Here is a 26,261-nt window from a genome sequence, read left to right as displayed (position 1 = left end):
GCATTTGGTCCCCAGATTCAGCACAGATTTCTTGCAGCTCGGTTCCTTACGGGCTTGGCAGACTGTGCACCAGGATGAACTTGACGATATTCATTCCTTCTATAATATTTAGTGAGCGCTGACTATGTGCAGAGCACTGTACTAAGCGCTTGGAATGGACGGTTCGGCAACAGAAAGAGACGGTCCCTGCCCATTGACGGGCTTAGGGTCTAATCGGGATATCCTGGTGGGGTTGCGAGGCGGGCGACGGGAGGGATTTCTTTAGCCCCTTTCCGTCTGCACGGCTGGGACTTATGGGGGACTAAAAATGATCTTGAGGCAATACTTGCCCCCCTGGACGTTTCCATCAGTCAGACGTCACCCTGGGATTTCTTCGTAGGCATTTTGCGAAGAACTGGAGTCGATGATCCAGGAACAGTTTAAGAAAGGGAAGAACCCCACAGGCCTGTTGGCGTTGCAGCAGATCGCGGATTTCATGACCACCAACGTGCCCAGCGTCTACCCAGCAGCCCCCCAGGGCGGGATGGCCGCACTGAATATGAGTGAGTGGAGAACCGGCCCCGCGTCTAGCCCGGGTCATTCAATAGTATTTTTCATTCAGTAGTATTTATTGAGCGCTTACTATGTGCAGAGCACTGTACTAAGTGCTTGGAATGTACAAATCGCTAACAGAGACGGTCCCCGCCCTTTGACGGGCTTACGGTCTAATCGGGGGGAGACGGACGGACAAGAGGGATGAGCCTCCGGGAGCTTGGCGGAAACTCAGCTCTGCCCCATCCCGAGCGGTTGAGATCACCGGGGTAATTGACCGTCGGCGTCCGATCCCGACCGTCTGTACTTTTGAACGACGGCCAGGGTCGGAGAGTCCCGTGAGGACGAGGGAGATCGGGGGCTTGCAAAGAGCAGGGGAAAGCCGGGCTGGGGGCCCCATGGAGAATTCCAGACCCCCCCCCCCCCCATCACCGGTAGACAGCTTCAGAGCCCGGAAGGGGATGTTCCAGGAAGGCTCAGAGCCGCCTTTGTCCCGGGAGACAAACGCTCAGCCGAGACCATTCAGGGATCCAGAGCCCCGGGGCTTTAAAGGGGAGAACTCGCCAGCTGGGTTGTGCTGACGGAATGAAAGCAAATATAAATGGAATCGCTTCCCCCCCCCCCCCCCCCCCCCCCCCCCCGTGATGTTTGAAAATTTTCCAGAGCACAGAGTGAACGTCCGTTGGATTTGAAAATATCAACACCTGTCCGTTTTAGCGCCAAAGAGAAACCATGAATCTTCCCCATCAGAGGTTTGGAAAATAATTAGAAGGGGCTCTCTCCAGTGAAGTGAATTCTAATCCTCCGACAAATTGTCGGAGGTGGGATTTAGACCGGCCACTTGGCTTCAGAGAATGCCCCGTCCGCCCCTCTGCCTGTCAGAAACGGGAGCAGTGCCAGAGACCAGAGAGGGAAGGATTGGTCCCAGCGTCGGTGGACACTTGGGAAACTTAAAGATTGTCATCGTACCGCGTTGTCGGGGTTGGGAGAATCGTCCTCAAATATTGGCAGAAAACCTCTGTAGGGGATTTGGAAGTCACTTGCGAATAAATACCTTGTCGCCGTTTATCTTTAAGATCTCGGGTTATTAATCGATGAACTGAATTTGGCGGAAAGAACAGAGTATTCCTACCTGATTTTCCCTTCCGCTTGTCGGAGAAAACTCTGGGCCTCCAATCTCCACCAACTGGTACCCAGCTGTACCGAATGTTATCCGACGCAAACCGTAAAGGTGGAGATTCTCCAGAAGACTTAATCTGGGAGTGGAAGAAATCAGCGTATAAATCGTCAATATCTAATGCATTGTTTTGGTGACCAGCCCCCAAATAAAGCAACAGAAGTGAGCATTGAATTTAAACCCGAGCTGAAAAAATGAGTGATTTTTGTGTTTCCCCTTTGCAGGTCTTGGCATGGTTACCCCAGTGAACGATCTGAGAGGGTCCGATTCCATTGCTTATGATAAAGGGGAGAAATTATTGCGCTGCAAATTAGCCGCTTTCTACAGATTAGCTGATCTCTTTGGGTGGTCTCAGCTTATTTACAACCACATAACGGTGAGTATTAAATCAGCCGGTGCCTAAACCGTGGTTACAGACGGTGACGTTTTCCCTCCTCCCCCGTCGTGTTCCCAGCTCTCCCTGTCCATTTGGAGAGGCGGTGAAGTGGCGTGAGACGCTGTAAAATAGAGGAGGGATTCTTCTCCGCAGTGGTGCTGAAGAGATTGTAGAGATTGTGCCCCAAAATACTTCTGATGAAACAGGGCACTTCAGAGCCTCAGAATTATGCGCGTGTCACACAGACTAAGCTCTCTGCCTTTCGGTGGGAGGCTGCTCAACATTAATCACTTTCATGCCCAAAAAAACCCCCAAAACCAGGCATTTGTAGAGTGGGAAAGAAGCGTGTCCAATACGAAACCCACTGTACAGCGTTCAGTAGTATTTAATAATAATAATGTTGGCACTTAAGTGCTTACTATGTGCAGAGCACCGTTCTAAGGGCTGGGGGAGATACAGGGTCATCAGGTTGTCCCACGTGAGGCTCACAGTCTTCATCCCCGTTTTACAGATGAAGGAACTGAGGCACAGAGAAAGTAAGTGACCTGCCCACAGTCACCCAGCTGACAAGTGGCAGAGCCGGGATTCGAACCCATGACCTCTGACTCCCAAGCCCGGGCTCTTTCCACTGAGCCACGCTGCTTATTGAGCGCTTACTATGTGCAGAGCACTGTACTAAGCGCTTGGAATGGACAATTCAGCAACGGATGAAGGCAATTCCTGCCCAATGACGGGCTCACGGTCTAATAGGAGAAGCAGCGTGGCTCAGTGGAAAGAGCAGGCTTGGGAGTCAGAGGTCGTGGGTTCGAATCCCGATTAGACTGTAAACCCGTCAAACGGCAGGGACTGTCTCTATCTGTTGCCGACTTGTTCATTCCAAGCGCTTAGTACAGTGCTCTGCACATAGTAAGCGCTCAATAAATACTGTTGAATGAATGAATGAATCCTGGCTCTGCCACTTAGCTGTGTGACTTTGGGCAAGTCGCTTAACTTCTCTATGCCTCAGTGACCTCATCTGGAAAATGGGGATTAAGACTGTGAGCCCCACGAGGGACAACCCGATTACCCTGTATCTCCCCCAGCGCTTAAGACAGTGCTCGGCGCATAGTAAGCGCTTAACAAATACCAACAATATAATCACAGCAAATGCTTCCCGAGGCGGTAACGGTGGAGAACAAGTAGCCCCTGGTTCCTCTGATTTGGGGAACAGCGGGAGCACAGAGCCTTCCGTCATTACGGCCGGCCAACGTCACTGCGGCTCCGTGACTAGTAGCCAGCGTCTACTCCCCAAATGGACTGGCGGAGAGAGGACCTCTGATGGCAGATGTGGGACAGAATGTGGGTGTCGCGAAAACGTGCCCGGCCCTCGTGGAAAATCACATACGTGGACGGAAATGGATTTTCCGAGGGGTTAAAGAGGGCGGCGTCCTGGGTCTGTGCCTCCTGAATAGATTGGACGGTACCTTTGAGCTTTATCGTGCCGAATGAAGGATGCTGAAAAGCAAAAGCAAAGGATTTGGGGAGAGCGATGGCTGGCGAAGCGGCGCGGCCTACAGCAAACAAAACAAGTAGACGGGCATCACTACCGCAAAAATAGATAAACAGAACCATAGATAAATGCATAGCACTAATAAAATAGAGTAATAAATATATACAAATAGACACAAGTGCTACGGGGAAGGGAAGGGGGGTAGAGCAGACGGAGGGAGTCGGGGCGATGGGGAGGGGAGGAGAGGCAGAGGGAAAAGGGGAAGTTCAGTCCGGGAAGGCCTCCCGGAGGAGGTGAGCTCTCAGGAGGGCTTTGAAGAGGGGAAGAGAGTGAGTTTGGCGGAGGTGAGGAGGGAGGGCGTTCCGGGACGGGGAAGACGTGGGCCGGGGGTCGACGGCGGGACGGGCGAGAATGGGGGACGGCGAGGAGGTGAGCGGCGGAGGAGCGTGCGGACTATTAAAGAACCATTAGGTACTGGGTGCTTGGGAAGTATAAAGACATGCCATGTTCCCTGCCCAGAAGCAGTTTACACTCTTAAAGGGGGAGAAAGGGGGTTTGTTTATTTTGGTTTACGTAGTTCCCTCTCCAGAAGGCAAATGAGAGAAGCGCCTCCCTCGGGGCCCCTTCCCAACGGAGAGGTCAATCGTTTACCTGCTGCCCAAGCCGAGATTTCCCGGGGAAAGCCATTCAGAGCGGAACTAGGGAAGGAGCGGTGTGAGCTAGGAATCAGGAAGGAGAAACGTGAAGGTTTGGGGTCCCATTCTTTCTGCGGGAGCATTTGAACAGGGGTACCTCACCCTCCTTGGGACTTCCTAGAGGGAAGAACCGGAATGCTGCTCCGAGAAGCTGGAAGTTGCCAAAGAAATGGCATGTCGCAGACGTGGACTGTTTCGGCCGACCGGCAGCATTCATTCATTCATTCACTAGTATTTATTGAGCGCTTAGTATGTGCAGAGCACTGTACTGAGCGCTCGGAATGGCCAAATCGGCAACAGATAGGGACAGTCCCTGCCCATTGACGGGCTTACGGTCTGATCGGGGGAGACGGACAAAAACAATAGCGATAAATAGAATCAAGGGGATGCACATGAATGAATCAAGGGCAGCAGTTTTCTGGAACAGGAGGAGAGTGCTGGGGAGAAGGGAATGTTATTTTGAAGCTGAATCTGGTAGTTTAGTAAGGGAAAGAAGTCTTCCTTTTCTGTTTGTCGTCATGATCAAGAGATTGGAGAAGCAGTGTGGCTCAGTGGAAAGAGCCCGGGCTTGGGAGTCACAGGTCGTGAGTTCGAATCCCGGCTCTGCCACTTGTCAGCTCTGTGACTGTGGGCAAGTCACTTCACTTCTCTGGGCCTCAGTTCCCTCATCTGTAAAATGGGGATGAAGACGGTGAGCCCCACGTGGGACAACCCGATTCCCCTGTGTCTACCCCAGCGCTTAGAACCGTGCTCTGCACATGGGAAGCGCTTAACAAATATCAACAAACAAATATCAACATTATATGATCCGCTTTGTGCACGTTGTACATTACGGACTGGTTTTGGAACTCACCTGGGTGGGTGGGCGCGTACGAGAGGTGAAAAAAGAATCCAAGCCTGCGGGGAGAGAGAAGGGGCAGGAAGGCCGATTAACGGTCCTGAGCTTCCATCAACAGCCCTCAGGAGAGGGGCCCGGCGGGCTGAAACCCCCAATTGATTCGCCTGTCTTTCGGAGGGCTCTTATAAATCAAGTCGCGGGAGTAATCGTATTTCTCAGGTGCTTACTGCGTGCAGAAAGAATATCAAGTTGGGAACGGGAATTGCAGTGGGAGTTGAGGTTGTAGGGGTGTCAGTGGGGAAGATTTTCACCCTGTCCCGGGAAGGGATAAAACCGAAGGGCCCCGGGGGATTCCGGGAATGTGGATTTAGGATGATGGGATGGGCAGGGAGGAGGAGGAGAATAGTTGGAGGTCGAGTAAACTCGTTAGCCGAGGGTTTTTATATGGTATTAAGTGCTTACTCTGTGGGATAGATAGGAGTCAATCGGGTCAGATCCAGCCCCGCTCCCCCATGGGGTTCACAGTCTAAGTAGGCAGGACAGTAGGTAATGAGTCCCCATTTGACAGATGAGACACAGAGAAATCAAGCGACTTGCCCAAGGTCCCACAGCAAGCAAGTGGTTGAGGCGGAATTAGAACCCTGGTCCTCTGACTTAGAAGCCCAGGCCTTTCCCTCTAGGCCACGCTGCTTCTCTGGGATTGCGGGTCGAGAATGCGCGGGTCGCGGGGAGAGATGAGGGCAAGGAGAGTCAGGTAGGAGGTGAACTCGGGAGGAGCAGAGAGGGCGAGGTGGAGGGAGTAGGAGGAAGTGAGCCGATGTGTGAAACGGAGAGAGCGGAGAAAGCCTCGAAGCCGACGGCCAGGGGTTTGTGTCTGAGACCGGGAGGTGGGCAGGGATATGTGCTGGGTGGTCATTCAATCCATCGTATCTATCGAGCGCTTACTGTGCGCAGAGCACGGTACCGAGCACTGGGGAGAGTCCGAAATACCAGAGTTGGTAGACACGTTCCCTGCCCACGACGAGCTTACAGCCGAGAGAGAGACGGACGTTCATTTTAAAAAATCACGGATGCATCCGGAAACGCCGAGGGGGGAATAGCGTTTGCGGATCCAAGGGCGAGGGCGATGAAGAAGGAAGTTGGAGAAGAGGAAAGGAGGACTTGGTCGGGGAAGGCCTCTTGGGAGAGATGGGCCTTCAGTAAGACTTCGAAGGTGGGGAGCGTGAAAGGCGGGCAGACATGAGGGAGGGCGTTCCAGGTCAGAGGCGGGACGTGGGCGAGAGGTCGGCGGCGAGAGAGACGAGCTGGAGGTGAAGTGAGCAGGTTGGCATTAGAGCGGCGCAGTGTGGGGACCGGGCTGTAGGATGATAATAATAATGTTGGTATTTGTTAAGCGCTTACTACGTGCAGAGCACTGTTCTAAGCGCTGGGGGAGATCCAGGGTCATCAGGCTGTCCCTCGTGAGGCTCACCGTCTTAATCTGCATTTTACAGATGAGGAAACTGAGGCCCAGAGGAGTGAAGTGACTTGGCCACAGTCACACAGCTGCCGTGTTTCCTACATCCTAGAGAGGCAGCGTGGCTGAGTGGAAAGAGCCCGGGCTTGGGAGTCAGAGGTCCCGGGTTCTAATCCCGGCTCCGCCACCTGTCAGCTGGGTGCCTTTGGGCAAGTCACTGCACTTCTCAGTTCCCTCATCTGGAAAATGGAGATGGAGACCGGGAGCCCCCCGTGGGACAACCTGATTACCTCGTATCCCGCTCCCTCCAGCGCTTAGAACGGTGCTCGGCGCGTAATAAGCGCTTAAAAAATACCGTCATTATCATTATTATTATGTTTCCGCCAGAAGCGTCTCCTGCAGACTCAAGTGGGGCGAGAGAGGAGGCAGCGAGACCCAGTGGGGACACGGACTCAGTAATCCAACCATGAGATGACGAGTGGTGGGGTGGGGTGGCTATTTTGGGTGGAGAGGAAGGGACAGGCCGGAAGAACCGACAAGATTGAGTGATGGATGGTTTTTACCTCCACGACAGTGGGCTTGAGGGACGGGACCGGGGAGGACGATGGTTTTATTGACCTGGATGGGGTAGTTGGAAGGAGGAGAGGATTTCTCTTCCCCTCGTCCAAGCCCTACTGAGAGCTCACCTCCTCCAGGAGGCCTTCCCACGCTGAGCTTCCCCTTTTCCCTCTGCTGCCCCTCTACCCCGCCCAGCTAAGCCCCCTTTTCCCCCCCTTTCCCTCTGCTCCTCCCCCTCTCCCTTCCCCTCCCCTCAGCACTCTGCTCGTCCGCTCAACTGTATATATTTTTATCACTCTATTTATTTTGTTAATGAGATGGACATCCCCTTGATTCTATTTATTGCTGTTGTTTTAATGAGATGTCCATCCCCTCGATTCTATTTATTGCCATCGTTTTTGTCTGCCCGTCTCCCCCGATTAGACCGTAAGCCCGTCAGTGGGCAGGGACTGTCTCTATCTGTTGCCGATTTGTCCATTCCAAGCGCTTAGTCCAGTGGTCTGCACTTAGTAAGCGCTCAATAAATGCTATTGAATGAATGAATGACAATCAGGAGAGTGGCGGCTCAAACCGGGGTCTAGTAGGCTACCAAAGAGAGGGGCGGTCAGCGGCTGAAAGGTCAAGGAGGATTAGGATGACAGAGAGAAGCGGTGTGGCTCAGTGGGAAGAGCCCGGGCTTGGGAGTCAGAGATCATGGGTTCTAATCCCGGCTCCGCCACTTGTCAGCTGTGGGACTTTTGGGCAAGTCACTTCGCTTCTCTGGGCCTCAGTGACCTCATCTGTACAATGGGGGATTAAGTCTGAGAGCCCCACATGGGACAACCCGACGACTCTGTTTCCGTCCCAGCGCTTAGAACAGTGCTCTGCACATAGTGCTTAACAAATACCAACATTATTATTATTAGTAGAGAAGCGGCGTGGCTCAGTGGAAAGAGCCTGGGCTTGGGAGTCAGAGGTCGTGGGTTTGAATCCCGGCTCCACCACTTGGCATCTGTGTGACTGTGGGCAAGTCGCTTCACTTCTCTGGGCCTCAGTTCCCTCATCTGGAAGATGGGGATTAACTGTGAGCCTCACGTGGGACAACCTGATGACCCTGTATCTCCCCCAGCGCTTAGAACGGTGCTCTGCACATAGTAAGCGCTTAACAAACACCAACATTATTATTATTGTTATCAGAGCCCTTGAACTTGGCAACGAGGAGGTCGTTGATGACTTTGAGAGTGCAGTGAAGTAAAGCGCTCTGCACATAGTAAGCGCTTAACAAATACCAACATTATTATTAGAGAAGCAACGTGGCTCAGTGGAAAGAGCCCGGACTTGGAGTCAGAGGACATGGGTTCGAATCCAGGCTCTGCCGCTTGTCAGCTGTGGGACTGTGGGCAAGTCACTTCACTTCTCTGGGCCTCAGTGACCTCATCTGCAAAATGGGGATGAAGACTGTGAGCCTCACGTGGGACAACCCGATTCCCCTATGTCTACCCCGGCGCTTAGAACAGTGCTCGGCACATAGTAAGCGCTTAACAAATACCAACATTATTATTATTATCATTATTGTTATTATTATTATTAAAGCCTGTGGGGGGGAGGAATCTGACTGTAGGGGGTCAAAAAGAGAGGCAGTGAGGGTGGTGGGTGGTTGTTTTTTTTCCAAGGGAGGAGGGAGACGGGGATCCAGAGAAGGCTTTTTTAGCAAGGAGGAGACTTGAAAACACAGGAGGAGCAGCCACCTGAGAATGAAAGATTGATTCATTCATTCAATAGTATTTATTGAGCGCTTACTATGTGCGGAGCACTGTACTAAACGCTTGGAATGGACAATTGGGCAACAGATAGAGACAATCCTTGCCCACTGACGGGCTTACGGTCTAATCGGGGGAGACACAGTCAAGGAGGGACGCAGGACCTGAGTGGCTAGCTGAGAATCACTCAGTGGTATTTATTAAGCACACACTTAACACAGTCGATTCAACCGTGAACCCGCCACTGGGCGGGGATTGTCTCTATCCGTTGCCGAATTGTCCATTCCAGGTGCTTAGTACAGTGTTCTGCACATAGTAAGCGCTCAGTAAATACCATTGAATGAATGAACTTCCTGTGTGCAGAGCACTGTACTAAGTACTTGGGAGAGTGCAATACCACAGAATAAGATAGACACAGTCCTGCCCCAAAGGAGCTAATAGACTTTGAAATGCCAAATGTGCTTGAATCCTTTGGTTCCATTTTAAAATGCTTCTGAGGAAGGAAAAGGGTGCAGGAAAAAGTGATACTTGGTCTTCTCTGTGCCTCAGTGCCCTCATCTGTAAAATGGGGATTAAGACTGTGAGCCCTATGTGGGACAACCTGATGACCTCGTATCTACCCCAGCACTTAGAACAGCGCCTGGCACATAGTAAGCGCTTAAGAAATGCCACAATTATCAATAAAGATTGAATGAATGAAGAACAGCGTTGGCACGTAGTAAGCGCTTAACAGATCCCACAATTATCAATAAAGATGATTGATTGAATGAATGAAGAACAGCGCTTGGCACGTAGTAAGCGCGTAACAGATCCCACAGTTATCCATAGACGATTGAATGAGTGAAGAACAGCGCTTGGCATGTAGTAAGCGCTTAACAGATGCCACAATTATCAATAAAGATGATTGAATGAATGAAGGACAGCGCTTGGCACGTAGTAAGCCTTTAACAGATCCCACAATTATCAATAAAGACGATTGAATGAATGAAGAACAGGGCTTGGCACGTGGTAAGTGCCTAACAAATACCGTTGTTATTATTATTAGCTAGGAAAGTCACAATGGAATTGCGCCTTCAGTGAATCCAGACTCTAAAGACACCCCCGGCCCCCCGCACAACCCATTTCAGAATTCAGACGAGAATTAGGGCGATGGGCTAGTTTCACTTTAGAGCTGGGATTGCAGGATCCGATTTTTTTTAAAAAAGAACAAGGGTGACTATAAAAAGACAACTCCAGAGCCTGAGTTTCTATAACTGGAGACGAATTTCACAAAATCAAGGAGCAGATGCCTGAAAGGGGACTTGAGGCGCTTGCTTTAGGAAAGGAAAAATCCCATCCCAGTTAATAATTATAATGTTGATATTTGTTAAACGCTTACTATGTGCCGAGCACCGTTCTAAGCGCTGGGGGAGATACAGGGTCATCAGTTTGTCCCACGTGAGGCTCACAGTTAATCCCCATTTTCCAGATGAGGGAACTGAGGCCCAGAGAAGTGAAGTGACTCGACCACAGTCACATAGCTGACAAGTGGCAGAGCCGGGAGTCGAACCCATGACCTCGGACTCCGAAGCCCAGGCTCTTTCCACTGAGCCACGCTGCTAATGCCCGTTGGGGGGTGGAGGTGGGCTCAGATCGAGAGGACGAGAAATAGATGGAGCCCCTCTTGGCCGGGCCATGTTATTCCTCTCTGTAAACTCAAAAACGCCCGCGGTTTTGGAGAGGAGAGCGGAGCTTCGTCCTGCTCACCAGGGAGCAAGCAGGGGCCGCTTTTTGAGCGAGAGTCGACGCGCAGATGATTTCACCCTCCCAGACCTCACGTCGCCGGCTGACAGCTTGTTATTTTCCCAGGGCTGGGGAGGTGTCTTGCCAATCCAAGCACCCGATTTGTCCATTCCAAGCGCTTCGTACAGTGCTCTGCACATAGTAAGCGCTCAATAAATACTACTGGATGAATATCCTGCCCGGTTTGTGGTGCCCCAAGAGTCAGTGAGGGGGCATCTTGAGACTTAGTGGAAAGAGAGTCAGAGATCATGAGTTCGAATCCCAGCTCTGCCACTTGTCAGCGGTGTGACTGGGGGCAAGTCACTTCTCTGTGCCTCAGTTACCTCATCTGTAAAATGGGGATTAACTGTGAGCCTCACGTGCGACAACCTGATGACCCTGTATCTCCCCCAGCGCTTAGAACGGTGCTCGGCACATAGTAAGCGCTTAACAAATACCAACATTATCATTATTATTATTATTATTATTATTATTATTAACTGTCCAGTGCCCACCCTACGGCTCCCTCGGCCCAACAGGGCTTGTGTACTTAATCACCTAGTCTTTATACTCTGCTGCTTTTTTTAATGTCCATCGCCTTCATCTTCATCACTGGTATTTCTTCAGTGCTTACTGTGTGCAGGGCTCTGCATTAAGCAGCGTGGCTCAATGGAAAGAGCCCGGGCTTGGGAGTCAGAGGTCATGGGTTCTAATCCCCGCTCCCCCACTTGTCAGCTGTGTGACTGTGGGCAGGTCACTTCACTGGGCCTCAGTTGCCTCATCTGTAAAATGAGGATTAACTCTGAGCCTCACGTGGGACAACCCGATTACCCTGTATCTCCCCCAGCGCTTAGAACGGTGCTCTGCACATAGTAAGCGCTTAACAAATACCAACATTATTATTATTATTATTAAGCACTTCGGAGAACACAATTCGCGAGAGTTGGTCGCGTGCCCTGCCCGCGACGAGCTTACGGTCTGGAGGGGGGAGATGGACATTAATATAAGTAAATGATTTATAGAATATATATATATTTATAGTTTATATGGTATATAGAGAAGCAGCATGGCTCAGTGGAAAGAGCCCGGGCTTGGGAGTCACAGGTCGTGGGTTTGAAGCCTGGCTCTGCCACTTGTCAGCTGGGTGACTGTGGGCAAGTCACTTCTCTGGGCCTTAGTTCCCTCAGCTGGAAAACGGGGATTAACCGTGAGCCTCCCGTGGGACAACCTGATTACCCTGTATCTACCCCAGTGCTTAGGACAGTGCTGTGCACATAGTAAGCGCTTAACAAATACCAACATTATTATTATATGATTTAAAGAGATGTATGTAAGTGCTTGTGGGGTTGCGGGGCGGGGGGATATCGGGTGCCCAAAGGTCACAGATTCAGGTGTGTGGAAGATGCCGAAGGGAGAGGGAGCCGGATGGGGTATGAGGTGGGGGGCTGTTCGTTCAGTTGTATTTATTGAGCGCTTACTGTGTGCAAAGCACCGTACTAAGCTACAATTGGGCAACAGAGACAATCCCTACCCGACAACGGGCTCAGCGCTAATTGGGGAAAGTCTCTCCAATCTAGTCTCCCCCGCCAGTAACGTTGGTATTTATTAAGCGATGTCCGTCCAGGGATAAGATTCTATAAGGTCCGTCGTTTGCTGGCCACCCGAGGATACCGGAGGGGGAGGAAGTAAGAGCGAACGCCCCGTCCAACCTAAGAAGGCCCGAAGCTGGGATCGCTTGGCAGAAATTTCATAGCGCTCTTGTTGTCAAAGAACTTCTGTGGAGTCGCACGCAAGGCAGTTAGTTCGAAGATGGGCTCCTCCCGAGTATTATAATTAGCAGCAAGCAGGAGGCCTTGATTTTTCCTTTGGGCCTTCCTCAAGCCAAGAGCGGGAGCGTGGTTGTGTGGTACAGACTCTTGAGCGCTTTCTCTTTTATATTCCCTGCAGGCCAGAGTGAGTTCCGAGCAGGAACACTTCCTCATTGTGCCCTTCGGACTTCTTTACAGCGAGGTGACCTCATCCAGTCTGGTGAGCAAGTCACGCGTCTTTCCGTTTTCCTTGAAAGTGCGGATCAGTAACTAGACTAAAAGCAGAGGTTCCGTCCCGCTGCCCGAGCCACAGTCTTGCTTTTCCAGACGTTCGGGTTCAAGTGGATCAGTCTGTTCCTACTTGTGCTCTGCGAGTCAGAAATCACCGCTTTCCTGGACTCTAAACTCCGAGTTCTTAAGGATCCTTCTTTCATTTTGCTTTCCTACGAACGTTCACTGCTCCGCCTTCGGTATTAAAACGTCCTAATGGTTGTATTTCAATATCACGCCAGGATTTTCTCTAAGAAAAGAGAGGGTGGGATAGTTGGTTTTCCTCGGATTTTTTCCTGACCCGACGTCAAAGATATGGGGTGTGATGGGAAGTGAAAGTCTTTGGGACGTGAGGGAAAGGACTGTTGGGTCCCAGATTTTCTCAAGGCAAACATTTGATGCAACCTACCGGCCTAATGGCCCGACTGCCGGAAGAGCTGAGAACAATTTGGCGGGATTATGAATGCGCCGTTGACTTCCAAGTCCCGTTTTGCGTAACGCGTATTTCCCCGTATTTTCAGGTCAAAGTCAACCTCCAGGGCGACGTGGTCGATCGCGGGAGCACTAATCTGGGAGTCAACCAAGCGGGTTTTACTCTGCACTCGGCAATTTATGCTGCCCGACCTGATGTTAAATGTATCGTGCACATTCATACCCCAGCCGGGGCTGCGGTAGGTGTGACTTCCTTGGATGGCCGAACTGGCCGGTTAATCATACTTAGTTAGGGCTAGTGTGCGTCACTGTTCAGATGCTCTCTGCCGGTTGGAAAGTTGGGCTCGCTGATGCCGCTCGATGTGTTTCTTCCCGATTTGACGTCTGGGTCTGACTTCCCAGCTGCCTTAATTTCCGCCCCTGAGCCTCCTCAGTGCATTTCTGGACTTTGCGGGCTTGTCATTTCTGTAAAAAAATACCTGGTGGTCTGGACTACCTTCAGATCGGCCCTGTCGGAGTCGGGCTTTGAGAATAGAGTTCCCAGTAATCTCTTACCAACGATAAAACAAACTTTTACCAACCTGGCACGAGTCGGGCTCGGTCTTGGAAAAAGAATTGCACTCCCTGCTAGTTTGGGAAAGCCCTGCCTCTTTGGCAGAAGCCTGTTGTCCTTCTAGAGTGCTTGGAGTGGTATTGGTTGAATAATAATAATAATGTTGGTATTTGTTAAGCGCTTACTTTGTGCAGAACACTGTTTTAAGCGCTGGGGTAGATACAGGGTAATCAGGCTGTCCCACGTGAGGCTCACGGTTAATCCCCATTTTACAGATGAGGTAACTGAGGCACCGAGAAGTGAAGTGACTTGCCCACGGTCACACAGCTGACAAGCGGCAGAGCCGGGATTCGAATCCATGACCTCTGACTCCCAAGCCCAGGCTCTTCCCTCTGAGTCACGCTGCTTCTCAGCTCAACATTCTCTTCTTGAATGTCACCAAGGTGGCTAAGCTTCCGATACCGCCCTGGGTACCCCAGAAAAATGAGAGAGGGGGTTTTTACGAAGCTGGGCCGGTGCATTCCGTTCCTCAGATGCGTATAGAGATTATTGGGACACCTCCTGACCTTTCCTTTTCACTATATTCAGCCTGGATTTAAATTAATAGGAAGCAAGGACCCTGCTTTTTTATTCAGGCTGCTACTTTGAGACTCATTCTCGTTACCCCGCTCCCATCAAGGACTTATCCTTTCTAAGGGCACAGCTTTAGGTATCCGTTACGAGGGAAGACGAAAAGTTCAAGAGGAAAAAGGAGGATTTCATTTGTCCAATATTTTCCGTGGTTTTCCTAACGTTTTCCTTTCAAGTGGGGGTGTTTCTTAACACAGGGCTCTGCCCACAGCGAGCGCTCGATAAATACGACTGAATGAATGTTGAAGATATGTCTTTAGCCGTAGATCCTCCTGGGCAGTGGCCTGAAAGCTCCTCAAAGGCGGGATCATCCCGTCCTTCCATCGCATGACTCTCTTTAGATCCTTGACTCTATTTATTGCCATTGTTCTCGTCTGCCTGTCTCCCCCGATCAGACCGTAAGCCCGTCAAAGGGCAGGGACTGTCTCTATCTGTTGCCGATTTGTCCATTCCCAGCGCTTAGTCCAGTGCTCTGCACATAGTAAGCGCTCAATAAATACTATTGAATGAATGAATGACCCAAAGGGCCTGGGAGAGCAGCCTGCCCACGGATTATCTTGCCCCGGCTCACATGCGTCCGTGGCTGAACCATTCCCGTAACTTTCCTTTAGGTTTCTGCAATGAAATGTGGCCTGTTGCCCATCTCACCTGAAGCACTCTCCCTCGGAGAAGTGGCCTATCACGACTATCATGGGATCCTCGTGGACGACGACGAAAAAGTCTTAATTCAGAAAAATTTAGGCCCTAAGAGCAAGGTAAGCGGGCCTGATGATTAAGGGGATGAGGAAAATATCCTTCTCCCTGTTCTCATCCCCTACTCCCCGTGATGGCTTCTTCCTTCAGGTTCTCATTCTCAGAAATCACGGTTTGGTGTCGGTTGGAGAGACGGTGGAAGAGGCTTTCTTCTACATCCACAATCTTGTGGTGGCTTGTGAGATTCAGGTACGTGGTTCTCTCGGTGGACTCGCGGTTTCCGTTCGACTGAGGATTCAGTTTTTGGTTTTCTATTTCGGTTTGGTTCCTGGGGCGGGGATACTTTGGTTGGAATTATAAGGGACGACGGGTAAACCCTCCAAATTGGAAGACTCCAACCCGGTGGCGCTCGTCGGAGGGGCATCCGGGGCCATTGTGGAAACAGATCGGTTGGCTCCAAGAACGGGCTGTTCAACTGCACCCAGGGGACCCCTGGACCAGCCCGATAAATACGAAGCACCTCTCTAATATGCCCTTTGTGACTCTCAAGCCGACGTACTGCACGGAGATATGAACCGCGTGTGAGAGATAATAAATAATGTTGGTATTTGTTAAGCGCTTAGTATGTGCAGAGCGCCGTTCTGAGCGCTGGGGTAGATACAGGGTCATCAGGTTGTCCCACGTGAGGCTCACAGTTAATCCCCATTTTTACAGATGAAGTGACTGAGGCTCAGAGAAGCGAAGTGACTTGCCCACGGTCACCCAGCTGACAAGGGGCAGAGCCGGGATTTGAACCCATGACCTCTGACTCCCAAGCCCGGGCTCTTTCCACTGAGCCACACTGCTTCTGCAGCGGGATGATGAGAGATGAAAAGCCTGGGAGTAAGAGGGCCCTGGGTTCTAATCCCGGCCCTGCCACTTGTCTGCTGTGTGACCTTGGGCAAGTCACTTCATGGCTCCGTGCCTCCGTTACCTCATCCGTAAAATGGGGATAAAGACTCTTCTGCACCGTAAACTCCTTGTGGGCAGGGAGTGTGTTGATCGTTATATTGTACTCTCCCAAATGCTTAGTACAGTGTTCTGCGTGCATATTTACTGAGCGTTTGATACAATTGAATGAAGCTGGGACGTAGATTGTGTCTAACTTGATTGGCTTGTGTCTCCCCCAGCGCTTAGCACATAGTGACCTCTTAATAAATACCAGGAAAGCAAAACAGAAAAAACAGGCAGGGCAGCAAATAGGCGCAAATGACTCTTCCAGCTGGGGCAGGAGCCGGCTCAGCCCATCTGGGTTAGGAGGGTTTTGCCCACCAAGGCTCCCCTCGAACCCTGGAGTCGAACCTTTCGACACAACCCGAAACGATCCTCTGTCTTTCGGGAAGTATTCGTTCTTGAAACATCAAGTTTCGTAATAAGATGGAGGGGGGTTGGTCATCAGGGGCGCCTTTTAACCGGCGTCCTAGGCGTAGGTGAAGTTTCAGTCGGCCTCGGCCACCGAACCTTTCCATCGTCCTCCGTCACTAGGTCCGTACGCTGGCTAGCGCGGGAGGACCGGACAACTTAGTCCTGCTGGACCCCGGGAAGTACAAAGCCAAGTCGCGTTCCCCCGAGTCTCCGGCAGGGGAGGGCCCCGACTCCCATCCCAAGTGGCAGATTGGGGAGCAGGAGTTCGAAGCCCTCATGCGAATGCTGGATAATCTGGTAAGACTGACGTGGGCGTTGGGCAGAGCCGGGGAAGGGCGGATACGGGTGGGACCTCTCACCGGGGCGCGCGCGGACGGGCCGCGGCCGGCGAGGGGGAGACCGTTGGCTTCTGAGGGTGGGACGGTCACCCGGGTCAGCCCCGCGCTCAGAGGAAGGGCAGAGGAGAGGCTCTGGACGTGGCCAGAGGAAGAGGAGGGAAGAGAGGGAGAAAAGGAATGGCCTGAGGAGCCCCCCAGGGAAGACAGATTGAAGTAAGCACTGGGGATAATAATGTTGGTATTTCTTAAGCGCTTACTATGTGCCAAGCACTGTTCTAAGCGCTGGGGTAGACACAGGGTCATCAGGTCCCACATGGGGCTCACAGTCTTAATCCCCGTTTTCCAGATCAGGGAACTGAGGCCCAGAGAAGTGAAGTGACTTGCCCAAGGTCACACAGCTGACAAGTGGCGGAGCCTTGATTCGAACCCATGACCTCTGACTCCCAAGCCCGGGCTCTTGCCACTGAGCCATGCTGCTTCCCACGCTGCTTCCCGGGATATCTTTGCCCGGACTTCAGCCCGTCACAGGAAAGATGGGGAAAGGAGGAGGCGGGAAGAGGTAGTTGGGGAAGGATCCCTTAAGCCATTCAGGGAAGGAACACGGGCCCGGGAGTCGGAGGATCTGGGTCCTGGTTCCGGCTCTGCCTTGGGTTTCAGTTTTCTCATCTCTAAAATGGGAATCCGGTACCTCTCCTTCCTCTCTCCTGTAGACTGTGAGGAAGGGTCTTTGTCAGACCTGATTAACTTGTATTATCGTGGTATTTGTCAAGCGCTTACTAGGGGCCGAGCCCCGTTCTAAGCGCTGGGGTAGATACGAGGTGAGCAGGCTGTCCCACGTGGGGCTCACAGTCGTCATCCCCATTTTCCAGATGAGGGAACTGAGAAGGGCACAGAGAAGTGAAGTGACTTGACCAGAGTCACTCAGCTAATAAGTGGCGGGGTCAGAATTAGAACCCATGACCTGGGACTCCCAAGCCCGGGCTCTCGCCACTAAGCCACGCTGCTTCTCTATCGCCCAATTTCCTATCAACCGGGGCTATTTATCAATCACTTACCCACCCCCATTTAGACTGAGAGCCCTTCGTTGGGCAGGGATCGTCTCTATCTGTTGCCAAATTGTCCATTCCAAGCGCTTAGGACAGTGCTCTGCACATAGTAAGCGCTCAGTAAGTACGACTGAATGAATTGAATGAATTTACCGCGAGTAGAGCGCTGTCTAGGCACTTGGGAGTGTATAATAGGATAGAGTTGGTCGACGTGATCCTTGCCCACACACCAGGAGCTAATAGTCGAGAGGGGGGACAGATATAAAAGTACAGATAGGGGAAATGACAGAGTGTAATTCATTCACTCATTCATTCAGTGGTATTTATTGAGCGCTTACTGTGTGCAGAGCACGGTACTAAGCGCTTGGAGCGGACAGTTCGGCAACAGATAGAGACGATCCCGGCCCAACGACGGGCTCACGGTCTAAAACGGGGAGACAGAGAGCAAAACAAACAAGTAGTCAGGCATCGATACCATCAAAGTAGATAAGAAGAATCACAGATGTATACACATCATTAATAAAATAGAGTAATAAATAATATATACAAATATACATAAGTGCTGGGGGGAGGAGAAAGGGGGAGAGCAGAGGGAAAGGGAGTATATGACAGCTAACGCAAGAATAGTACTAGCGAGTTGTGTATGAAAGACCTAGATCTCTAAGCTCTGTGTCCACTTGCGGGATCGACCGGGATATTCCCGGGGTCGCAAACGCACCCCTCTGTCCCCGGGCTTCCCGCCGCCGACCTCGGGACGGGGGTCGGCCGGCCGGCTTCCGGCCGATCCCCTCGCCGTTCGGAGGAAGCGATTTTTAAAGATGAACAGTGGCTCCGGCGGCAGGCGGGGGAACACGTTAGGCGGGGACCCTCTGGAAGGGAAGAGCGGCAGAGGGGACGTTAGCGGACCGTGAGCCCCCCGTGGGACGGGGACTCTCCGACAGGATTATCTCGTATCTTCCCCGGCGCTCAGAACAGTGCTCGACACGTAGACGCCCACGCCGCAAGTAATAGATAGCAGGGGGTCTTCTGGGGTCCGGGCTGTCCTCCAGATTCACAGCGGGCAGGGATCTAGGGGTCTCCCGAGGGACGAAGTCGGGCCCGGGTCTCCTGTCAGCACGGCGGAGGGTTGGCCCGCGGATTGTCATGCCGTCGACCGTGCTGTCGGGGCTCCGTCGGTGCGGGCTTTCTTCCTTACCCTCGGCCCCCGCGGCGGGGGACTGACGGTGGATCTGTCTCCCCAGGGCTATAGAACCGGCTACCCGTATCGGTGCCCTGCTCTGCGAGAGAAATCGAAAAAGTACAGTGACGTGGAAGTCCCCGCCAGCGTCACCGGGTTCTCCCTGGCGAGCGACGGGGACTCGGGCAGTCGCTCCCCTCTCAGGCACAGTTTTCAGAAACAGCAGCGAGAGAAGACCCGGTGGCTGAACTCTGGCCGAGGGGACGACACCGCAGAGGAAGGGCAGAACGGAAGCCCCAAGTCGAAGACTAAGGTGTGGACGAACATTACACACGATCACGTGAAACCCTTGCTGCAGTCTCTCTCGTCCGGTGTCTGCGTGCCAAGCTGTATTACCAACTGCTTGGTCTGTGCCTACCTTACTGTTCATAGTTAGATGATGTAGAGCAACCGGGACTGGCGGAGGGAACTTTGGAGGCTCTGGGAAGCTCCGGCCGTCCTTTCCTCCCCGTCCGGGGACGCTAGGCCCCGTCGGCGGACCGCCCGCGGTCCCGCCGGCCGGGACCGACGCTTTGGGCTCCAAACTGCTTAAGAGTCGGGGATCGGCGGCTGGCTCACTCTATCCTGCGGCCCCACTCGGACTTAAACGCGTCCTCCCTCTGTCCGCTGAATTCGAGGCGGTCCCGGCTATCGGGAAACGTAGCCGAGGGAGGGGTGGGAAGCCGCCTGGCCTAGTGGAAAGAGTCCGGGCGCCGGGAGTCAGAGGGCCCGGGTTCTAATCCCGGCTCTGCCTCCTGTCCGCCGGGTGACGAGATCCCGTCACTTCTCCGGGCCTCGGTGTCCTCACCCGTAAAATGGGGATTGAGACCGGGAGCCCCACGGACTGCGTCCAGTCTGATTAGCGCCTGTCTACCACAGCGCTTAGTAGAGCGCCTAACCAAAAAAAAACTTCTGACACGGCAGGCCGGGGAACGGCCACGTCAGGCCGAGCGCCGATGCCGCAGTCAGACGCGTCGGCTCTCTTTAAGGACCTGGGGGTGCTCTTAAGCAGTTTTGCCTTGGCCCGGTGTGGGTTTTCTCAGCTTAGCTTCTCTGTCCTCTGGTTTTCCTCCCTTCTCTGTGTCCCAAAGCCTCCAAAGGCACCCGGGCCACGCCCCGTGCATGGACTGTTGCATGAAAGTAGATGGCCATAAGTGAAAAGTCTTTCTTCCGGTTCCAGCTGGGTGAGGCATGACTAAAGTGCAACTCAGGCCATCGGCAGGCACTAACTGGCAGCTCCTGCACCCGGTGCACCTTTTTTTTTTCGTTGTTAATGCCGCTTCGAAGCTTAAAACGTGCCTGGAAAGATCCCCGTTGGAAGGCAGAGGCGTCCGAGGGCTCCCGACCCGAAGCTCCCTCGCGGCGCCCTAGCAGACGGTTCCCCGGGGTGGGGAAGAGGAAGCGGGTCTGAGGACCTCCCGTCAGGGGCTGCGGGGGGAGGAGGAGGAGGAGGAGGGAAGCCACAGCAGCAGCCGCAGGGGACGGCGGGTGGCCCGGGGGCTAGCCGCGGGGAGACCTGGCCGGACCGGTCTCCCTCCCCCTCACCCCGCCGGACCCGGGAAGGGACTGCCGGCCAGGAGCTCTGGGGAACGCCTCCTCCCCCCCTGCCCCGTCCTCTGCCCCCTCTGCCCAGTTCCCGGAGCCCGGTCCCTCCCCGCTTCCGACTGCTCGGATCCCCCGCCCTCCCCACCTCCCCCCCCCCCATCCCGGACTCCTACCCCCCTTGGCCGGGGAGGGACGGGACGGGACGGGTGGCTACCGGTCACCCGCCGGGCGCCGGCCCCCTTGCCGCATGCCGAGGGTGCAGGGAAATCTGCAGCTGCGCGCTCCTCTGGCGGCTTAGGGAAGCAAAGCCTAGAATGGGCCTGTGCATGACTGAATAGCGACCGCTCTCGGAGGGGCCTCCTCGTTCTCGAAGAGGGGGCCGCCGCCGGCCCACGGAGGGTCTCGGGTGAGGCTTTAGAGAGCCTCGCCGCCGAATGGGGCAGCGGGCAGGCAGAGTTCACCTTTCGATTCTCTTCCTAACGTCTGCTTTACTTTACAGATTGATAAAGAGAGCTCAGTATTCCCTAGATGGGTCCTTGGTGTCTTTCTCTTTCAGAGATGTTTCTCAGGGAGTAGCCGTCTTCTTAAGGCGGCGTGTAGTCGCGTCTAGAAAGCCCTGAAGAAAACAGAGAAGAGGTTCTCTGTGTGTATGTGCTGGTCGTCTGGGGGTCTCTTGTTTTTCTTTTTCACATACCTGGCGTGGCTCGTTGAAGGAAAAATCAAAATTCTTTTAAGGATTCTTCCAGAAGGAAAAGTGGAGTAGCTGCCTTGCTGTTCCTCAGTCAGTTGATCACTCAGTGATATTTTTTTTTTTCCAATCAGCCGGTCAGTGGTATTTATTGAGCACTTACTCGGTGCAGAGCACTGTAGTCAACGCTCGGGAGAGTACCGTACAGCAGAGTCGGTAGGCACGTTCCCTGCCCTCAACGAGCGGTCTAGAGGGGGAGAGGACCGTTAGTCCCCATATACAATTTATAAAATATAGCATTTGTAGATGTGTACATAAATTTATAGATACGTGCGTGTTCACGGACTGTCCCTCCCCTGTCCCCTCCGCCCCCAAAGCAGTTTTCAGTTTGCCGTCAACTTGAAAAACAAGCCCTGAATCCCCCCACCCCACCCCGCAGTATCTATAATTGACCTAAATAGGAAAGGAAAACCTCCACCTGCGATGGGTGTTATTTTTCTTTTGCCCCGAGGCAGTGTAAAACTCAGTGTTCCAGGTATATGCTTACTTTGTAATCCTTGTTCCTGATTTTTTTAAAAAAAACAAAAACAAAAACAACAGTTTTAGTCTGCTAAAGTTGTGGTATAAATGTCTTGACTAAAATGATCTTTAATAAATAGCTGGATTATATTTATCTGAGAAGATAATCATCAGTGAGTATTGCACAGCTCCATGATCATTCCATATTTTCCTTTACGGTGGCAAAGCATTTTCCGAATTATGTTGCTTTCTTTCGAGTTTTACGGTTTATGGCTACCCTCTCGTCTCCTGAAAATACCCGGAAAAGCACTGCTTTTGCTTCCCCAAACTGGCTTGTTTTAACGTTCAGTGCATTTTTTACATTAAAGAATGAGCAAGAGATTTAAAAAAATAAAATAAATACGCTGCTTGACGCTCAGAGACACCAAACGATTCGTGGAGCCGAAAAGCGTCCACGTCCAAGGGGCACTGAAACTAGAAAACAGCCTTTCTTCCAAGAACTCATGAAGCTCTTCAAGTTTCTGTTTGGGATATTTTTGTAAAAACCTCTTAGCCTCTTCGGTTATACAAAATATTCGACATCACCAAACCGCTCCACCAGGAAGCTGCTGTATAAATCTTCATCCAGCAATTTTCTTGTGATGAAATATTTGTACAAACAGAACATTCTGACGCTGTAGCTACTATTAACTTGGCCAAACTTTGGTGATGCCCACTCTTGGCTCGCACTTCAAAAAAAAAAAAACCATTCATTCCCCCCGGTTAGTAACATCACACTGCTTACCACACTCCTGTCATCTTATGCTTTGAGTTTGCTTTGGCGTCCGTTGGTCAGCAGAGCAGTGAATCGGCGATCGACCTCCCTCTCTCCCTCCCTCCCTCCCTCCGAAGGTCCTCGCCCAAGAAACCCCTCTCGGATCGGGGCTGTCGATTAGCGTCTCTGCCGGGTGGTCAGACCAGTTTTTCCCCACCGGGTTTCTGGCGGAGTCACGGCCTCGGCGCCCACCGCTTCCAGCGTGCCGCTGGAGGTGTCGGGGACGATTTTGCCGTCGCTCCGAAGGGGTCGGGAGTCGAGAAACGGAGTGCGGTCGTTGGTTCGCTTCTCTCTGTGTACCGTGCCGCGCATGACCAGGTGTGGTGTGGATTTGAGACTCTGGTTGTCCCTCGCCGTTCTAGCGATCCTGACTCTTCAACTGTTCTTGATATTCCAGTGGACTAAAGAGGGTGGACATAGAACCTCCACCTCTGCCGTCCCTAACCTGTTTGTCCCATTGAACACGAATCCCAAAGAAGTCCAGGAAATGAGAAACAAGGTGGGTATTGGCAGCCAGATGTATTCCTACTCCGGGCTCGGGGCCCGAGGGCGGTTTCAGGCGGTTCCTTTGGGACCTGTCGATTTCCCCAAGAAAGGTTCCCGTCATTCACCCCGGGGCTACCGGATAAGGTCGCGGGAGCTTCATTTCTCCATCTCAGCAAGGATGAGACAAAGCTTCACACTCCCCCTGTTGCCCTTTGCGGTAGTCGTGGGTAATAATAATAATTATGGTATTTGTTATGCGCTTACTATGTGCAGAGCACTGTTCTAAGCGCCGGGGTAGATACAGGGGAGTCAGATTGTCCCACCTGGGGCTCACATTTTTTTATCCCCATTTTTACAGATGAGGTAACGGAGGCACAGAGAAGTTAAGAGACTTGCCCAAGGTCACACAGCAGACAAGTGGCGGAGTGGGGATTAGAACCCACGACCTCTGACTCCCAAGCCCGTGCTCTTACCACTAAGCCACGCTGTGCTTAGTGAGCGCCAGTTGGGGTGTAAAGGACCGTACTGAGCGCCTGGGAGGGCACACACCAGGAGCACAAGCCCCAGGCCCTCCCTTCCGTGTGCTTGCCCTCTAGCTCGATTCTTGCTGTGTATGAAGTTAACATTTATATTTTTCAGTTCCGTTTAGCAGTCCTCGGTAAGGATGGGCGATTGTCCAGAGTTCAGAATGTTCCCGAATGTTACCGTTCATTAGCGCCTACGTTATTGCCCCGATTCTCCCCTAGCGGAGCTGGGAAGGAAACATCCCAATGACTCTGTTTTTCCCCGACGGAGTCCACAGAGTAGCTAGCTAGCTGCCAGAAGGCACAGAAGGTAAAGGTGGAACGAGAAATTAGCTAGTCCCTGAGTCTCACGGTGGTTTTTCTGTTAGGCCGCGGTTACATCAGTCAGTAAGGGATAGAAAAGGGATAGAGACTCTGAATTTATGGTGGTTGGACAGCGGGATTAAATCTAATACTTGTTACTACGGATCTCCCGGCTTCCTGGATGAGATCCTCCTGCCGTCTCTTTCGTATACACGGAAACGGGGTGTGTGGAGGAGGGGCGTGGGAGGGTGGTGTCGGAGGCGGGCGGAGAACTGGGAGAGAAAAGGTGGAGGGGAGGGAGACAGGAGCTTTCTGGACGCCCCCCCCCCCCCCCCCGAGTCATAGCTGCTCCAAAACAACGAAAAATGTCAGCACCGAAAGTCTCCGTTTCTTCCCGCTGTTCACGTTGATCTGTTCTCCCTCCCCTCCACAGATCCGAGAGCAAAATTTGCAGGATATTAAAACCGCCGGCCCTCAATCACAGGTTCTTTGTGGGGTGGTAATGGACAGGAGTCTTGTACAGGTGAGAAAAGCTCAGAGCTTCTTCAGCATTAACGTGTGCCCTGCTGAATTGTGCTAATGTCATTGTGAAATGGTTCTTTCCTCGGAAGGATGACTGCCTCTGAGGTGAGTGTCCGCGGTGATGCCAGCCTGCTTTCGTGAAGAGGCTTCAGCTGCGGAGTTTGAGCATGTCTCCGGAATACGCAGGGAACGCATGCATTTAGATAGGCGAGGCGAAGCTGAGCCCCGAAAGGGCTTCCCGGTGGGTTTGCCCCGCCCCCTAAAATACGAGCGCGGAGGAGGCCAAGGGAGAGATTGAGGTGACGAAAACCAGGGCCTGCCTGAGTAGAAGCCATTAGTTTTCAGCAGGTAAGCTCCCGTACTGTATAATGCGAGTTTAAGGGCAGTTTTAGCATTGAATGATGATGAAAAACAGAACCGGTCAACGCCTTTGCTGGGGCAACGGATGGTTTTACGACAGAGGACCTAAAGACGCCTGATATTTTGATGAATCGAGGATTGAGGTGTCTCTGTTGGACTGTCTGCAGTTTTGCTAACGTCTCGGCTCCGGACGCCGTATGTCAGTCCCTGAGTATGATACCGCCCTGCATGTCCCGTGGTGTCCGTCGTCGTCTGCGTCTAGGACCGCCTTTGCTGCATGTTCTTAGCTGGCGCTGAAATGCTCTTGGTTTCTCTGTTCAAAGCCCGGGCTTGGTTTGCTCTGTTTACTCGGTTTACTGTTGCAGGATGCTCCCCTCTCTGACTGTACGGAAACTATTGAAGGGCTCGATCTCACAAAGCAGGCCTTTAGTCCCGCTAAATCTCTCTCAGTTAGAAAGGTACTTATTCTGCCCTGTCATTAACCACCTACCGGTCTATGCCGTATTGTTCAGCCTTCACTTCTCTCTGTGCTTTCCGCCCCCCGCCTTCCCCTTCCCCCCCCAGCCCGCCCTGTTTCTTCCGAGTTTTCACACTGGCCTTAGGTGGATCTGAAAATTCTGGGTGAAACTGAGTAGACGACACCGCGGAGCAGTGCTCTCTACTTTGACGGCAAACTTTGGCGGGAGGGTGTTTGTAGATCTGCCATCCGTTGGTAGCTATGAAAGCTCTGCATGCGGAGTTTTTTGGTTGGTGCATGTTTTTGGTTTTAAAGCAATCTCAAACGCCATCCATCGTACGTGCGCTGAGTCTCGGCCTTGTCCCGGCTCCACAGACGTGAGGGAGCCCTGGCGAAGAGCCCGGAGGAGGCCCGTGGGCCAGCGAGGTGGCCCTCGGACCGCTGTTCTACTCTTAGAGACGGACGATGTCGAGAAATGAGCGTTTGTCTTTCTGTTGGGTCACTTTGCATCCACCGTCTTGGGAAGCTCGGAAAAGTCCCGGCGACCACGGTCATCCTTTCGCTGTCGACTTCGGACGGGATATTTTTTTTTTAACCAGGCCCCCCCGGGGGGAGTCTTCAGTGTACACATCTCCTCTCCCTCTTCCTCCTCTTCTTCTTCTCCTCTTCCTCCTTGTTTTAGCACTTGGAGGACCCGGGTAGGCTCGTTTGAGACCTCTCTGAGGCGATTGAAAGTTCTGTGTTGTGGTTATTGTTGAGGATGCCCATTAGAATAATAGAGTATTTGTTAAGCGCTTACTGTGTGCTAAGCACTGTTCTAAGCGCTGGGGTAGACACAGGGTTTCTGCAGGATGTCCAGATTTAGGGAAGATACAGAATATAGTAGTAGGGCGATGTTTCAAAAAGCAGGACTTTGGACTGCACCTTCCCGGGGCCCCCGAGACCACCGTGCTCTAAGGGAGGGGCTAGAAATCAGGCACCAAGAAACACGCGTTGAGCAGTGGATGACTTTTCACGCTCCTGGATTCATTTC

The 26,261-nt window shown here is 52.5% G+C and overlaps 1 protein-coding gene across 16 annotated transcripts in view; it reads left to right on the top strand.

The window, feature by feature from the left end:
- ADD1 (adducin 1) overlaps positions 1 to 26,261 on the top strand; it is a 105,030-nt gene that overhangs the window by 63,351 nt on the left and 15,418 nt on the right. For 7 of the 16 annotated variants that reach the window (XM_029064055.2, XM_029064050.2, XM_029064051.2 and 4 more), the window contains exons 3-13: positions 380 to 542; positions 1,933 to 2,084; positions 12,568 to 12,648; positions 13,220 to 13,369; positions 14,925 to 15,068; positions 15,157 to 15,255; positions 16,531 to 16,707; positions 19,036 to 19,377; positions 22,974 to 23,075; positions 24,323 to 24,412; positions 25,137 to 25,229. In XM_029064055.2, coding sequence (XP_028919888.1) covers positions 380 to 542; positions 1,933 to 2,084; positions 12,568 to 12,648; positions 13,220 to 13,369; positions 14,925 to 15,068; positions 15,157 to 15,255; positions 16,531 to 16,707; positions 19,036 to 19,377; positions 22,974 to 23,075; positions 24,323 to 24,412; positions 25,137 to 25,229 — 1,593 coding nt within the window. The remainder of the gene's footprint in view (positions 1 to 379; positions 543 to 1,932; positions 2,085 to 12,567; positions 12,649 to 13,219; positions 13,370 to 14,924; positions 15,069 to 15,156; positions 15,256 to 16,530; positions 16,708 to 19,035; positions 19,378 to 22,973; positions 23,076 to 24,322; positions 24,413 to 25,136; positions 25,230 to 26,261) is intronic. The other 9 variants (XM_029064058.2, XM_029064054.2, XM_029064063.2 and 6 more) reach the window with 3 other exon arrangements.

Source organism: Ornithorhynchus anatinus, chromosome 4 (genome assembly GCF_004115215.2).
Source record: "Ornithorhynchus anatinus isolate Pmale09 chromosome 4, mOrnAna1.pri.v4, whole genome shotgun sequence".
NCBI classification, from domain to species: domain Eukaryota; kingdom Metazoa; phylum Chordata; class Mammalia; order Monotremata; family Ornithorhynchidae; genus Ornithorhynchus; species Ornithorhynchus anatinus.
The sequence above is the reverse complement of the archived record's forward strand: the minus strand, read 5'-3'. Positions and strand labels throughout refer to the sequence as shown.